Source organism: Lates calcarifer, linkage group LG11 (genome assembly GCF_001640805.2).
Source record: "Lates calcarifer isolate ASB-BC8 linkage group LG11, TLL_Latcal_v3, whole genome shotgun sequence".
In the NCBI taxonomy this organism is placed as follows: Eukaryota; Metazoa; Chordata; class Actinopteri; family Centropomidae; genus Lates; species Lates calcarifer.
In genome coordinates, this window is record NC_066843.1 from 17,205,665 (window position 1) to 17,222,291 (window position 16,627).

The following is a 16,627-nucleotide window of genomic DNA, read 5'->3' on the forward strand; positions in this document are numbered from 1 at the left end:
TACCTATTTGCTCACAAATTTGTCTTTTATCTGTTATGGACTTATTCATTTCAGGCATAATCTACCATTGCATTCAACCCTCTCTCCTCTCCATATTGCCTTTGTACCCTGGTGCCTTCATTAGGCTCCCATAATTCACTTTCAATTGAGATGAAATGAGAACAAAGGAGCTGTGTCAAAACGCTCAGCCCAGACATTCAAAAATTGCATTTGCAACATTAATATAATCTTAGGTTTTACGCTGTAAATAGGTGAAAATCAGTGAAATAGCAAAAGCTTCAGAGAAGGAGGGGAGATGGAGGGATGTGATGGAGAGAGATGAGGGAGGGGGTGCAGGGAATATGAGTGTGTATGCATTTTCAAGGCGGTCTTTCTGTTGCAAGAAAAAAAAAACAGTAGTCTAACAGGAAAACGAATAGGTCGAGCCACTGATGAAGGCATGCAAATGCAGTTTAGTGTCGGAAACTGTCGTTTGAGGTCTTGATGTGTTAGTGGAGGCTCGTGTGGCAGAAATGTGTTTAATTTTAGTTCGAGATAGGTGGAATCACCTCAGCGGTGTGTGAAAGAGGGAGAGAGAGGCGAGGGAACAAGAGGGGAGGGGGCGGGGGTGTATGGACCTCACTGGTTACGGGACCTACAGGCACCCCGATTGTGCTCTGCTCTCATCATTTTTGGAGGTGAGGACAAAAGAAAAAAGGGGGAATCGGAAGAAAGGCCCGGGATCTGAGTGTCGTGACGGGCCCCCCGACTTCGCCGCCGCTGGTCGGGGTTGTCTGGACTCAAAAGGGTGAGGGAAAAGCGGCGGAGCAGTCGACTCTAGACTGGGGTTTCCTGCCACAGCAGCGGGATTGTCACAAAACAGCCTTTCACTCTTCGAGGGGCCTTGTATTGCTACGTTTTCAGGTATGCATTTAGAGTATGTTAGCTAGCCCGTTGCCTCTCCCTGGCAAAACGCTAGCTCTGTTTATTCAAGGAAAATGTCAGTCTGCGTGATGATAATTTTCTGATGCGGTACCCACACCAGGTCTCTTGCTAGTATACGTTATTTATGCTAGCTACCCCATTTACTCACAGCCCCACTGAATTTCTGAGGGGGGGAAACATCTGCACCTAATCACCTCTCTTTTGTAGCTAAACGCTGCTTGCCTGCCCTGTGCCTTTAGCCTGCTGTAACTATCGTCTTGTGCACGTCCTTAAATGCGTGTTATACTGTAATAAACGCAAATTGGCTGACTTGCTAAGATGCTAACCAGTGGTTGTAGCTTAGCTAGCCCCCAACATATGCGACTAGCTGGCATATTTAATTTTCAGTATGTGAGGTATTTTGGCTAACGCTAACCTTACAAAGCTAAAAGAGGCAGCACTACAAAGCTAATTGTAATGCGTATACCTTGCTGTTGGCTAATGTAGCTGCTAAGGCTATTGTACAGAAGCCAGTGTTGTGTTGGTGACAGTATGAGACGATAAACCAAATAAAAAAGAGCTGGCGTTTGACCATTATCTGCAGAAAGCGTTGCGTATGCTCTTATCAATTAGGCAGCTATGCAACTGACTGACTTGCTGACAGACTGCATCGAGTCAGTTTTCATTAATGCTGCACTGTTGTGTGTATTGTGAACGCTGCTGCCTGGTCGTGCACAGTGAGCCGCTGTGATTAATTAGTAATCAAGATAGGGGCTAATAGACGGATGGAGATTAATAATGTCCTTCTAACTTCAAATCAGCATCACCCACATAGACTAGCTTTGACCCTCAAATGTGACACTTTGACATAGATCTGTTTGATGATGCGGTCTGTTTGACTCCCATTTGATTTACAGGGTATGACCAGTTTGTTTTGTAGCCCCCCACCGGTCCTGCCCCCCCCCATGTTCTTCATTCAGCTGCTCATCACTTTCTCTGTGGTGAACACCCATTACATTGGTGAGAGCAGGTTCATACTAATGATAAAAGGACAGATGATTAAAGACAAATAACATCAGTTAAAGTAATAGTTAAAATCATAAACAGTGTGGTTCAGATTAAGTCCATGCTGTAAGAACAGTCATCCAAAGTTGTTTCAGGGTCATTAACCATTTAACAGTGTATTTGAAGCAGACAATAGAAGCTTGTGTCACACATGGCAATTACGGGTACTGACCCCATAAAGGTGGCGTCATCCCTTTAAGTATCACCCATAATAATTAAAGCCCATTAAAGCAAGTTAAATACCCTAAAGTTAATGGTGTTAAGTCTCATTGTAAAGAGGTGGGAAATGGACTGCTTCTGTCTTGGCTCCACAAGGTTTGTTTGTTTACATGCGAAGTAGTGCTTGTGACCTTGTCTTTGTTACTTTGTTGCCTTAATTGCACGCTGCTGCTAACCCACTTTTCTCTCCACCAACCCCATTTGTTATCAGTCAGAGGAGACAGCTTAGGCATGTATTGTAAAAGCTCCAACCACAGTAAAGGCTGTACTCACATTGCATATTAAAATAGGAGTGTTGAGATGAGGCCAGTAAGCCTTTTAAGTAGTCAAGTATGGAGCTGAATGGATAGTATATGCAACAAGGAAAAATGTTAATATCACTGTTGATTTGGTTAATATATTTGTGACAGACCTGTGTGATTATTTTGGTGGACTGCTAAAGATAAGTTTACTTAATGGAAAATGCTGATGTAATATGTGATCCTAGATTTTTTTCTTTTTCAATGTGCCCAGCTTCAGCAATTTAATAATGACATAATCTATGTTACAGAAGGCCTAAACAAAGGTTCAAAACTAATTTCATTAGTTTTCTTTGATGCCTGCATTGGTAAATATGTCACATTTATCACTGACTTGTTTGAATTAAGTTGATGAATAAAAATTGAATATTGAACTGTCATCAGCCCAAAATGCATTTTAGTATTATTGTGTAACCACAGTTCATTTCTCTTAATTATTTAATTACAACAATAGAGCTTTAGCACAAGGTATGGTAAACAGATGTTTCCTTTTCTGTTTCGCATGCTAACTTTCTTGATTCATCTTTTGTATTTGCAGAGTTGTGGAGGCCTCTGGTCAGCTACTCCTGGAAAATGAACTTATCCGCATGGAAATACTGAAGAGAAACAGAAAAACGGAGCTTGAATTGACTGAACTTGAAGTGGAATAAATGGATTACCCTCCTTTTGGAAAATTGTTGCCATGGAACTAGGTAGAATTAAATGATGGTTGACAGAAAAAAACAAAGGTAAGGCGGCTACATGCTGAAGATACAGGAGAGCACCAAGAAGAATCTGAACAGAGAGTCAAGGAAAGAAAGATTTTTAAATAGGGACCAAAGACCTCTACAGTCCAAATGAATGCATGCAGTAGCAGAAAAACTAAAATGAAAACAGCATTTGAAAGGGAATGACCAAGAAAAAGAACATTTCAAAAAGTATTACACTCCACGAGTTGACGAGGATATCAATGGAGTGTTTGCCTCTGGGAGTGTTTAGTGAGGGTCTGTATTCAGACCTCTTGATTCTGTTACTGCAGTTTTTGTCTCACACGGGTGTGAGTCAGGTCATATATGTTGACGAACTGAAGGATTGCTGTGACAGAACACATTCTCAATGGTTTTATTGAGATTTTTTTTCCTTTTTTTTTGCACAAGATGCTATTGAATCGTAACTAATTTTAATCTTAACATAGCTCTGCTTGCTTGAGCTGTTATTATAGCAGAGTGTATACACGTAGAGACATTTGAGGTTGAACATCACGCATGGTGGTGTGTCAGTTGTCCATGATATCATTGCCTGCTCAGTGCCAAACCGCGTCAGCTTCATGGGAATGACTGCACACTTTTAATCTTGCATTTTTCTGCAGTAGAAGCCTGCTTCACCGTGTTTTTTTTTTCCTTTTAAAAAAAAAACAGTTTTTTAAGACCCATTAAGAGAACCTTTTTTAAGTGAAAACGTTGAGGACGAAGGATTTTTACCATTTGGCCTTTTCATATATTGATAAAATCATCATCTGTTCAACCTCCCTAAAACTTTCTGCTACAAAAAACAACATCTGCGATATATATTCCTCTGCTTCAGCTCTTTGGTGGATTTCAAAAGCATTTCCTTGTTTTACTGCCAGGCCATAGACTCTCTCTTTGTCATTTATGGTTACTGCCATAAGCCTTCCAGTTTCTGATCAGAAACATTCCCTGATATAGACACTGACAGATATTTCCGTTTTTAATCCAAACTTGGAAGAAAACAATGCAGAATTTTTCTAACAGTCCAGCTCCCACCTCTCTCCCCCATGGGTTCAGTGGGAGGGGTGGAGGGGGACCTCCGTATCCCCCTCAGCTAGCAGAACCCCAGATCTCCCCAAGGATGACAGATGATTACGCAGGGATGCAACAACAGAGCCTGCACAGAGGCCATCACCACCCTGGTCAAGCCAGCCACATGCTTGCTTACAGTGCTAGAAACAGAGGAGCTGTGGAGCCACCGCCAACACAGGGTAACATTCACAGTGGCAACAGTAACAATCCATACAGGAAGGATGCCATGGATTATTATTTTTCAATGGGTGGGAAGGACAGGCACAGAAGAGGAGGTCTGGCTTATGGAGCAGGCTTTGGGTACCCTAATATCGATGGACATATACCTCACCAGTACCGACATGCTGGATCTGGCTCCGCTCCATCATCTGGCTTGATGTCACCATATCCAGTAGACTATGGCTCCGGTGCTGGTTCGGGTGGCGGTGCTGGTGCTGGAGCGTTCTCTCCTACTCAGTACAACATGAGTCAGAACCCTGCAATGCAGACAGTGCCAGGTTCTCAGATGCAGCACCGCCAGCATGGGCAAACGTTCCCAGCTGTCCACCATGGACAGCAGCATAGGAGCTATCCACACTCCGGGCATAGAATGACCCCACAGTACCCACACTACTCCCCACAGGGTGGAGCATCCACGGGGTCATCAGGAATGTACAGCCCCCCTCCGCAGAGATATCTTGACGGGGCTGCTAGCACTGGGTTTGATCCCAAAGTCAACAGTTCTCCCAGTGTCAACGCCAGTTCAAACTCGGTCTCCAGTTCAGTTGCTGCTAACAATGTGGGGCCAATGGAGAATGTTCAACAGAGTTACCATGCTTCAAATTATCCTGGATATTCCCCACAGACACATTCACTTCATAAACAGGCCACACTACAGCACCGCAATTCACAGCACAATTTAGGGGTAGGGTATGACAACTCTCTGAAGATGCAGCACCAGGGCCCGTCTCCAGGGTCTGTATATGCTAAACATCATCAAGCCTCTAATCCCAGTATACCTCAAGCAGCATCTCAAGAAATAGCCAAATCCCCAATGCATCCCAATGCTCAGCAAACCCAGATCAACCAAAACTTTAGCCCAATATCCAACCCCTCTCCAGCTGCCTCAGCAGTGCATTCCCCCAGCTGTAGCTCCTCTCCTTCCCCTTTGATGGGTGTCTCAGAGGCACATGGAAACCCCTCAGGTCATGGTCCTTCACATCCTCCTGCATCAAACCCCCGTAGCAGCCACGGTCATGGCAGATTACTGCAAACTATGCCTCAGTTAAGTCCCACACCCAACTCAAATAGCAGCATCAGTAGTTGTGGTAGCAGTGGCAGTCATAAAGCTCACAGCATGAGTTCAGTTGGAGGGAGCAATCTTCCTCCAACAGGCCGCAACAAAATGGGCCCAGGCGCAGGAATTGGGTCCCGAGAGGAAGGCCCCTCCGTTTATTCATCTTCTTCGCTTGATAAAATGCAGGATGCTGGCCTGAATAGTCTTAATGCCTTGAGCTCACAAGTAGCCAATTTACCAAACACAGTTCAGCACATGCTCCTTACTGACACAGTGCTTTCACAGAAGAAGAAAGATGGCGGACAGATGCAACAAGCAGCACATGGTGTGCCTCCATCGCAACCAAGGAGTCGAAATGCAAGCGCTGCATCGAGCACTAGCACAGTCAAAGATGGAAGTGCAGTGGGGAGTGGTGATGGTGCCAGCTTAGATGCTGGTGCTGATGAAGACTCCTCGGTGATGTCAGTTGGAGGCTCATCAGGGACCAAGGTGGAGCGTGAGGAACAGTTTTCCGAGGGGGAACATGGGAGGGTGAGGCAGATGAGTGGTGCAAGCAGTGGATCTGAAACAACCGGCTATCACCCTCCACCTCAGAGTCAAACCCAGCAACAGAGCGGACAAGCTGAAAATGTTAGAACAGCCTGCTCTGATTCACCACCAAAAGAACCAAGTGTTTCAGAAACAAAAACAAATGAAGCTCCTTTGTCATCATCATCTCCACCATTTGGATGTCAGTCATCAGAGGCAGGCCCAGTTTCACATTCAACACCTCCAGTTTCCTCATCGCCATCATCCACCTCCTCCAGTATTCCTCCTCCCCAGCCAAACTGCGATATCAGAGCCTGGTTTACCATTTAATGACAACAGAGGTGGCCACAGGAAGACGACAGAAAATAAAAATGAAGTCATCAAAAATGAAAGCGAAGGTGCAGTTGAGAAAACAGAGAAAGGCAGTAGCCAAATGCAACGAGATGGAGAAGTCAATACACAGAATGGTCAGGACAAAGAAAATAGGTTGCACACTGCATCCAGAATACACAATAATGAGAGGGAAGAAAAGCACACATCTGAGGAACAGCAGAGTGCCAGTAGTGTTGGTGTGATTGTTTCGGCTCGATCTGACGGAAGTCACACTGAAAAAAGCAAGCACCCTCAAGACAACTGTATTGAAGAGAAACACTCGCACTCTTACTCAAGAGAGTCCAGCAGTCATAATGGGGAGGAGGGAGTGGATCTGAGTCTGTATTCCTCCCATCACCAGAAATCAAATTTTGGACGGCCTCAAAATCCTCCCCAATCTGGACCGCATAAATATGGCTACCCAGAATCAACATATGGCTCAGATTTGTCAATGAAGAACAGAGGGAGGACTGGCGCTGTCGAGTGTAATGGAATCAAATTCCAGATACTTAGGGTACCAACAATCACAACCTGGTTATGGCCCTGCGCATCCAAAAGATGCTGGTTCTGTAGCAGAGACTTTAGTGAAGAGAGGGCAAGGAGGAGGAGGTAAAGTTCACGAGGATAACTCACAAATGCAGCAGTTTCCCAGCCTTTTACAAGAGGTTCTTCAAGGTTACAATTTAGATAGACGTTATGGCAGACCAGAGCAGGCATTTCCTGCCCATCTCCAAGTTCAACAACAGTTTCAAACCAGACACCCGTATGGCATGACTGAAAATATGAGAATGCAGAGTGGAGTAACTGAGGCTTCGGGTCATTCTGCCCAAATGGGCAGCTCTGGAAAGCCCTCACATCCAAACCAGAGTCATGGAAGTGAGCCTGATTTCACCACAGATCCTCAGGCCTCAGCAAAGTCAGAAGGGTCCAATGCTAAGATTTTGCAAAATGCTGAAAAACCTGATGTGGGTGTGTCCCAGAGTCATTTACCACAGGCTACAGAGTCTCAGCAACCCCCACCCAAACATATAAACTTAGCTGACTATTCTCTGCCACAGAGAAAAGTGTTATCTAACGTGTCCACTCCATCCTCTGCTGTGCAGGAGCTCCTTTTGCAAGAGCCAGAGCTGCTAACAGGCAGCATTGGTCAAACTGAGTCTCAAAAATCATCAGGCTCCATATTAGCCCCATCAGAGCGGCGCTCTGTCATCTGTGATGTGTCACCAAACCGACGCAGCACACCAGAGAGGGACAGGGAAAGTGACAGAGAGAGAGAGCGGGACAAAAGTCAGAGTGGAGCCTCTGTGATTCAACAGCCATTTTCCTCTCCAGCAGCAGCCAATGATCTGAGTAAAAAGGATACGGGAGAGAAACAAGTGGTGAAAATGGAAACGGCATCAAAGGAGGCAGGCCCAGACACTGTAAATTTACAAACTGATCATCATGGCAGTGGTGGAGCTAATGAGGCAGATATGGAGTATCATCCAAAGTCTGTTCATTCATCCGTTGTAATGAATGCTGACCCCTATAGGCGAGGCAATGTAGATATTTCCCCCTTGCCTTCGCACCCTATGAGCACTAATCCCTTATCTTCACCCCCAAGGCATCAGTCCTATCTTCATGGTGTTGATTTATCAACTGGCAGCAGCAGCAGTTTTCCTGGTTATCGATATGGAGATACAAGAGAAGGCAATATAATGCCACGTAGCAACCCCCACTTTCCCTCCCACCATCCGTACCACAACTTATCCCCCCAGGCTCAGTCCACAAATAAGCTTCAAATGTATCCTCATCCTCGTGGTCTCCCTCATCACCCACATGACATGAGTGACTGGGTAAAAGCAATGAACAGGTCCTCTAAGGAGATGATGATGCAGCCTGGTTCATCTCCAGGAAGACATAAAGTCAGCCAATCAGAGCAGAGACAGAGGATGATCTCCCAAACTGACATGCCTGGTGAGCAACACGCAACCAAAAGTTCAGTCCATCATCAAAGCCCTTACTTTGATATGAAAATGTGGGAGTCAGCGCACCCTGGAAGAGAAGGCCCTAGAATGATGGAGGGAGACTCCTACTACAGAACTCAGCCGCCTCCCCCTCCCCCTCCTCCCCCTCCTCCTGCCCCAGTGGCTTCACATGGCCCTGCTCCTCCACAAATGACTCATGGCCAAAATGCTGCTGAACCTGAAGTGTCCCGGGGAACTGCAGAGGAAGCCAAACATCCCTGCCCACTTCCTCCGTCCAGCTCCGCTAAGCCACCTGCCGACATGAACCCCGCTCCACCACAGGTGCAGCGGCAGACTAAAGCAGGTGGTTCTGGAGACACAAATCCACTAATACTGAGAAGGAGAGTTCGTTCTTTTATCTCTCCCATTCCCGCCAAAAGGCAACTGCAGGATGCGTCTCAGCAGAGGGCTGCCACAAATTCACATCACTCCCCCGGGGCTCAGTCTGAGTCTAGCCATCACAATGAAGATGACTCATCCAGTTCAGATATCCCATGTCCCAGGCTCTCTTCCCCTCTGCCCGGAGAGAATACCTATTCACAACCTCTGTCTCCATCAAGTGGTAATACCAAGGCTTTGCCTCCCAGGAAAGGACGAGGTTTGAAACTAGAGGCAATAGTGCAGAAAATCACACCAAATATTAAAAAGCCAGCAGGCCATGCTGATGATGAGTCAAATCATTACACAGGCTTCTCTCACCCAGAAATTCCACCGTTTAATGATTCACAGGACCAAGACTTAGCACATTTCCCCAGGGTTACAGGGGGGGATGATGGTTACATGGATGAAAGTCACTCATTAAACGACATGATTCCCTTCAGAGGAGTTGATGAGACTGGGCCTTTACCTCTGTCTGCTTACCCGTGTGACCCCCATCAGACGTCCCAAGCCCTCAAACAAGACTTTGACTTTGGACTAGGGGCCACTGTGGCGTCAGCGTCTGACGACAAGGAGGACTTTGCTTTGCTCGGACCTTTGCCCCCTCCTCCGCCTCTTCCTCGCCCCGTCCAAGGTTCCCCACCTCCATCCTCCTCTGCCCTGTCAGACATTCAGCATTTCACCAATACTTACCAGCAGCTCGAGACTAGAAGAGGAGAGCAGTCTGCTGCTAACCTTCTGCGACAGAAACTTCAAGAATCTGGCATGGGGTTTGATGATTACCCTGGCAGTGACTACTATGGAACGACCCCGCCCCATCATGGCCAGGCTCAAGGACACATGCTGAACAGACATCAGATGTCCTCTGGGAGGTCCAGTCTGTCGCCACAAGATTCTAAGCCCCCGGAGAATGTTGTGCCTAAAGGCTATTTCCCATCTGGCAAGAAGAAGGGCAGGCCCGTAGGGAGCGTGAATAAACAAAAGCGGGCCCAGAACCAAGCCCAAACACAGGCACAGGTCCAGTCTCAAGTCCAGACACAGAGCACAACTCTGAGTGCTCCTCCAGCCCCACCCGCTCCAGCTGCAGCTGCTGCCACAACTCCACAGACAGTGCAGACTGCCAGCAGCACGCCGGCCCCTGCAGCACCCCCGCTGTCGGACAATAAAATCGCTCCCCCGCTGGCCCCACCCATTTTGACCCAGGTAGTGAAAGTGGATGTTGAGAGTGAGGACACGCAGCCAGAGACCGAGGTCAAACCCGTGCGGCGGAGGACGCAGAGGTGTGAAAGATGAAGACGAGCCACTAGAAGCAAGAGGGCGGCAGAGGAGGAGGAGGAGAGGGGCGGCGGCAGCAGCAGCAGTATCACCATCAGTGGCCAAAGATGACCCAGATACACCTTTAGGGGCAGGAGGGAGTCTCGGCTGCAAATAGAGTATTCTTGGATCCAAATAGAAAAGGCCTGTTTGTTCCACACATACATGTGGAAAAAAAAATACCAGAGATTGGGGCGGTGTGCACCATTGTGAATGCTGAGGAGGACAAGATGAAAGGAGAGCGTAGTGCAGTTGGAGGGAAAGCAGGCGGGAGTGGAATTGATTCTCTCCTGACCTCAGCTCTTTCCTCCCAGTTATCTAGGAGAGACAGAGAATCTGAGAAAAGGAAGACAGACGAGGTGGAAACTACACTTCAGTCAGGAAAAGCACTCCCTTCATCTGGCTATGTTGTTTCAGGCCCCGTGATTACAGAGACCAATCACTCTGGCCGCCTGCTCTGCTGCCTGTGTCAGAAATGGGCAAATTACAAACACCTTGGAGATCTCTATGGGCCTTACTATCCAGCTGAATATGCTGCGAAGCTCCCCAAGAACCAGCCCCAGGTCAGACAATGTCAGGCAACCACAGGCACAAACAAAACAGGACCAAATTCAGACATAAGCTCAAATGCTTTGAGCACTGTCCAGACTCACAGACACAAGATGCTCAGTTTACCAAGCCTTCGACTGAGAGCGACTTTGCCATCAGCTTCGATTCAAACCCAACATCTCTTACCACTCCAGTTAGAACTGCCTCCCCTGCTAGTAGAGAGGATATGATGATACATGTGGCTGACAAGTTCAGTAACACCGCCTCCTCTTGCTCCTCCTCCTCCTCCAGCACCACCACCACTACCAGTACAACAACATCTCTAACCTGGGACATGAACCTAGATATCCGACCTATCCCTGAGCTTAAGAGAGAGCCAGAGTTTGAGATTGACCAGCAGCAGGTGCAAAAACAGCTGCAGCCGCCAACCGACGAAGCTCAACAGCGACCTCAACACAGAAAGCTGACCTCACATCCCCGCTTTAAGAGGAGGCACAAATCTAGTGAGGATTCCCCGAGAATGGTGCCATCCAACAGCAAGGCGTCCCTGCCCTTCCAGCCCCCTCCGCCGGCTTTGGACTCCCTGGGACCTCTTGCACAACTCGCCCAGCTGCCTCAGATGCCCATGGACCCAGAGGAGCTGTGGGTCCATGAGGGATGCATAGTGTGGACCAGTGGAGTGTACCTTGTCAATGGCAGGCTGTATGGCCTGCAGGAGGCACTAGATGGCGCCAGAGAAACAGTGAGTGTCCTCTGCATCTATTTGACTTGTTTTTGTTTGGGGATAGTTCAGGTTCACAGCTCCATATCTCTGCTGTTGACTGTAACTGTTTAAAAGGCAGTTTGTGGAATCCAGCATTAACAGATAAACAGACAGTATCAGTGGTTCTTTACATTACATTAACATGTAACAGTATGCTCTACTGTATATTATTAATATGGTTGTGTGTTTATTGATTTTTATCATTTTGCTAGGCCCTCAGCTGTTCTTCACTCTAGTACAGTTTGAAGATGTATTGATTTCTTCTGTGCCATTCTGTCTGTCTCTACTCAGAGCTGCTCATACTGTGAGATGGTTGGCTCAACTCTGGGCTGCTACAGTAAAGGCTGTACACTTCGCTATCACTACCTTTGTGCTATTGAAGCAGGTTAGTGGATGCATTAAATACAGACATACTGTGAAAAGTGGTGTAAAACACAAATATATTTCTGTGTGCAGTATTGATAGTGTCTCTCTCCCCTTCAGATTGCTCTCTGAATGAAGATAACTTCTCACTGCGGTGTCCGAAGCACAAGGTAAAGAAGGAGAGGTTGGTTTTCACACTGTTTCTGGGGAAATTTCTTTTTGACTTTCTCCTTTTTCCCGTTAGCAACTCGAGATCCTCACCACCCAATCACCAACTGAGCTGTTAGGCTTCATTTCTTTCAATCACTGCCTCTAAGCCCAGCAATTTTCTTTTCTTTCTGTCTCTCCCTGTCTCTCAGTTTACCCAGAGCATCCGGCCAGCCAAGTCAGTGTACCTGGAGCAATCAGAGAGAGGCTGAGAGAAACGGAGAGGAAGAGGAGACACAGGAGTCTGGGAGCTGTAAGTTTAGACTCAGTTGTATGTTTTTTGTGTGTGTGTGTTTTTTCAGTTTTGATTTGAATACCAGCTCATTACTTGGAAGTCTTCATTAGGTGTTCCCCACATACTAAAATCCAAAAAGATGTTTATTATTATTTCTAAAAACTTGAATTTAAACTTCACACTTTTCAAGATTTGATCAAATGTACCAGAACTGTGCATCTATATGAAATCATACAGACTGGAAAACACAACTATCCTAATTGGATGGGAGTCTCTGGTGTAAACTCCCACCTCATCACCTAGCAGGTTCGATCACCACAAATAAATTGTCATCTAGGAAATGTCATTTTTCCATTATCTGGTTGGAGACTGGTTTCTCATTAATGGTCCTTCAGTAAATAGATACTAATTTGTTGCCTCAGGGCTGCTGATACCTTTTCTATTCAGACAGTTTCATTTCACACAGTAACACAGCAGCTGCTCTCTGTTGGCTGGCTCTCTGACTCCTGTAGATGGAAATCATCCCGCTCTCACACTCCTCCTCACCTCACCTTAGTGGCTGTACTCCTCCTTCCTGTCCCTACCTCCCTCTCACTGTCAGTCCAGCCTGTCCTCATGGAAACTAAATACATCCCGCCACCATGTCTCTCCTCTTCCCGTTTAAGTAAGATTACAGCAGAATATTAATGGTGTGCTATGAATTTAGCAACTTTTCCTCTTCACCGCATCATTTTTTCATGCCAGTATATTCTTGACTATAACCAGTCACATAGCAGTAGATGCCCAATGTAAGTGAAACTTACCTGGTAACAGCTTTTTGTTTTGTGTTTCCTTTCCTAGGTTAGTTTGGACAATAGAAAACTGAGAAACTAGTTTGTGAAGCAGCCCCAAATGTGAAAGGACAGGACTGGCATCTGTGATGGAGAACAACAAAAGGGAATGTACAATTTCTCTACAGGAATCAGCATTATTTACATTTAAGACAATGGGGAAAAGAAACCTTTTTTTTCGGAGAGAATTATTGCTCTTTACTTAAAATCAGAAAAAGAAAAAAAAACATGGACATGCAACATAGAGGAACAGAGCTATGAGAAAAAGACAAAAAAACAAAACAAAAAAAAACAAAACAACGAAGATCCAAGTGGAATAAAATGGAGATGTCAAGACTGACAGAGGAACTAAAAGAACTCTTCTTTAAAGAACAAAAGAAACAAACTTCCTCCCTCGGCTTACTTTGATTTTCCTCAGACACCTTCAAAGTGTTACACTCGTGTTTATCATCATCTGTATTATCATTTACCTTTTTTTTCCAGGTTTTCTTTTGTTTGCTTTGAAGAGACGTATTGGGAGCAAGCTGGGTGTAAAACCCAGAAAAGAAAAGGAGAGAATTTTGTATCCTCTCGCAAGTAGTATTTTATCTTATGGTATTAGGATGATCACAATTATTATTTTAGTCCTCATTATTATTTTGTATCCACATTAGTATTTACTCATAAAAATGAAATGGATGTATCTCACTTTATATTCAGTCAATACATAAATTGGATTTTTTTTTCCTTTCCCCCCCATTCCTGGAGAGGGAGGAGCCAGAGTGATGTTGTCTGGAAAGTCAGGGTCGAGTTTGCCACAAAGACATTATTGCCTTGGAGAACGGACATCTGTTGCCTTTCAAAAGTCACGTGTATGAGTGAGAAGTGTGTGTGTGTGAGAAACCGAAAATTGCCGATATCTGGGTCTTTGATTCCATTTTGGTCCTTTTGAAAAGTGTTCTTATTTTTCATCACTGGGGTTTTTACGGTACAGATAGTATTCATGAAAAATCAGATGGACACAGTCTTATTTTTCAAGTACAAAATGTTCGTAATGTGCAAAGAGAAGGACAGAGCCTTGTAAGAGGAGGAGATAACACTATGGACTAATGTGTGTCTGCCATCTTTAGCCGTGCCGACTGGAAAAAGATGAAGGACAGGACGCTGAAGAGTTTTCATTGTCTTTGAACTGTGTACTGGGTGCACAAGTGCATATGATCTGCACAGGAAGCTACGTTCGACTGACAGGTGTCAGTCCCTCAGACAGTGATGAAACATTTTTGGAACTGAAAACTTTGGAGAAGGTGTCATATGAGCGGCTGTGATCGGCCAACTGTACTGGCCAGTGGAGGAGTAAGCCTAACCAAGTACTTTTGAATGGTTCCATTTTCAAGTGACACAGCAGTGATTTGATCGGGAGATGCAAAATCCATTCAAAAGAAGCATTGCCATAAAACTTAAAAGTGAGTCGTACATGGTGTTGTCTTTATCATTTTTTATTGTTATTCTTGTAAAAAAAATCAAGCTGAGAAGAAGACAGTTACACTATCAAAACCATGCTGTATTAGAAACCTGTCAATATGTATATGAATTATGAATACACTTAAAAAAAAATGCTTCAAGTATCCTCCTTTTCTTATTTCTGAAACATTTTCGTTACTTCAGTTGCACTGATAAAACCACCTGTTTCAGTTTCATCAGATATTTCTCTGCCCCAATTTTCTTTTTTCACCCCCCCTCTTTTTTTTACACATGTATTCTCCATCATCTTTTTATGGCACATATGCACATAAGCTATCTCTGGTCACATACACAGGCACGCACCCTTTCTCTCAACATTCTTTCTTCTTCCTGTCTTTTCAGTTTGAGTCTTTAGAAAACAGGTTATGAATGCATTCTCTTGAGTCTAAAACCCATGGTATTAGGTCAAGGATTCTGTGTTTCCGTCAGTCTACGACCAAAAATTTCTCAAACTGTGAAGAACTTGTAAGTAAGTAGAGCAGCCTCATAGCCTCAAAAATGAAAGCAGATTATCAAAATTTAAAACATAGTGGCATTTACATGACGGGGTGTAAATCTGTGCATGAGGTTATTTTTTGTCAAGAAGCTGTTGTTAGCTAAAAGTAGTAAATAAACAAATAGTTAAAAGTGACTGATAAAAGGTTAAAATAGCTAAGATTAATGAATAAACAGCTAGCAGAAAGTAACTGATAAATGACTGAAATAGCTAAAAATGTTGGAAAATGGTAGAATACCATAAGGTACTGCAAAACAGTTGCAATAGTTAGCTAAAAGTAAAGAATGAACATCCATCTCCTGTTATGTCTTCAAGTGGTAGCTGTACAAATGCAAACTTGACTAAACCAACTCAAACACTGAGTTTATGAAAACATTGTTAAAATACTATTAACAGTACTAAACGACATACAGATTTTTGATGAAGGGGTACTTGAGTTAATGTGTTATTGATTGAGAGACTACATACAGAAAGGACTAGGTACCACTGTTTCAGGATGTGATGTCTCTTTTTAAAAGTGCCACATTATCCTCCCCCTGGCAACAACATAAAGCCTTTGGAGTCAAGTGATTGCAGTTGACTGCAGTTATTAAATAACCCACCCTTATAGCCCCCTCTTGTGGGGTCACCACCTCCCACAGTCAAATAATTGTCACTGAAAATTGGTGAACACATGGTGCTGCAAAGCAATATTGTCCATGTAATAGTGTGTATCTGCATGTGTGTATTCACCATGTCAAGGTCATGTTGATTTATATATCAAAACAGAGTGCTGAATGCTTTTACAGGCTGAAAGCATTTGAAGAGGGACCCGATAAGAGGAGAGATGAATGAAATAGATCAAAATAAGTCTAGGAATCAAAATGAAAACAGATGGAACAGAGTTGTCTGTTTTGGATTTATACGGATGGATTAAAGAGGAGGAGTGTGGGTGTCTGTTTGTGTGTCTGTGTGATATGCTCACAGTTGTGTCTGACCGCTGGGGTTGGATCATAAAGACTGACAGTCACTCCGCTCGCAGAGGTCAGCGCGGTGGCCAAAATCCTCCCATCACTCTCGCTATCTGATGAAAAGTGAAAGGGAGCGCAGACTGGTAGAGGAGCAGGGGCCGGATGCTTCTTTCACCTTCCTTGCTTACTTGACGAAGGAACGAAGGACAAAGTGAGAAGTAAGAGAGGCTGAAGGAGGTGAGTGCTTTTTTTCCCCCTTGCCTTCGTTCAAATTGAATTCACTGCTTGACGTCAAGTGCTCAGAGGTATTGGCTTGAGCATCTGTCTCCTGGAGAGGTTCCATGGTGACAGTAATTTTCACCTATTTTCCTCTGATTTAGCTGTCTGTCTTCCCACCAATTACCAGTAGTGTGCTGATTTTCTGTCACAGTCTTTTTATTCTTTAAATGTGATTAGTCATGTAAAACTGCTGGCTCCCCCGCACTTTCTCTTTCAAACATCTCACTAATCATCTCAGGCAATTGGGCAGAGCTGCTTCTCCCTGGAAACTAATAACATGCTGGTGATATTTTTAG

General features: G+C 44.8%; 1 protein-coding gene across 1 annotated transcript; it reads left to right on the top strand.

The window, feature by feature from the left end:
- Positions 1 to 332: 332 nt before the first annotated feature.
- tcf20 (transcription factor 20) lies at positions 333 to 14,701 on the top strand. Its single transcript, XM_018667716.2, is given in 11 exon segments — positions 333 to 903; positions 3,025 to 6,376; positions 6,378 to 6,939; positions 6,941 to 10,117; positions 10,119 to 10,265; positions 10,267 to 10,804; positions 10,807 to 11,450; positions 11,763 to 11,856; positions 11,955 to 12,018; positions 12,194 to 12,294; positions 13,117 to 14,701. Coding segments are annotated over 10 exon segments (7,491 nt in total). The 5' UTR covers positions 333 to 903; positions 3,025 to 4,217; the 3' UTR covers positions 13,122 to 14,701.
- The last annotated feature ends 1,926 nt before the right edge of the window (positions 14,702 to 16,627 follow it).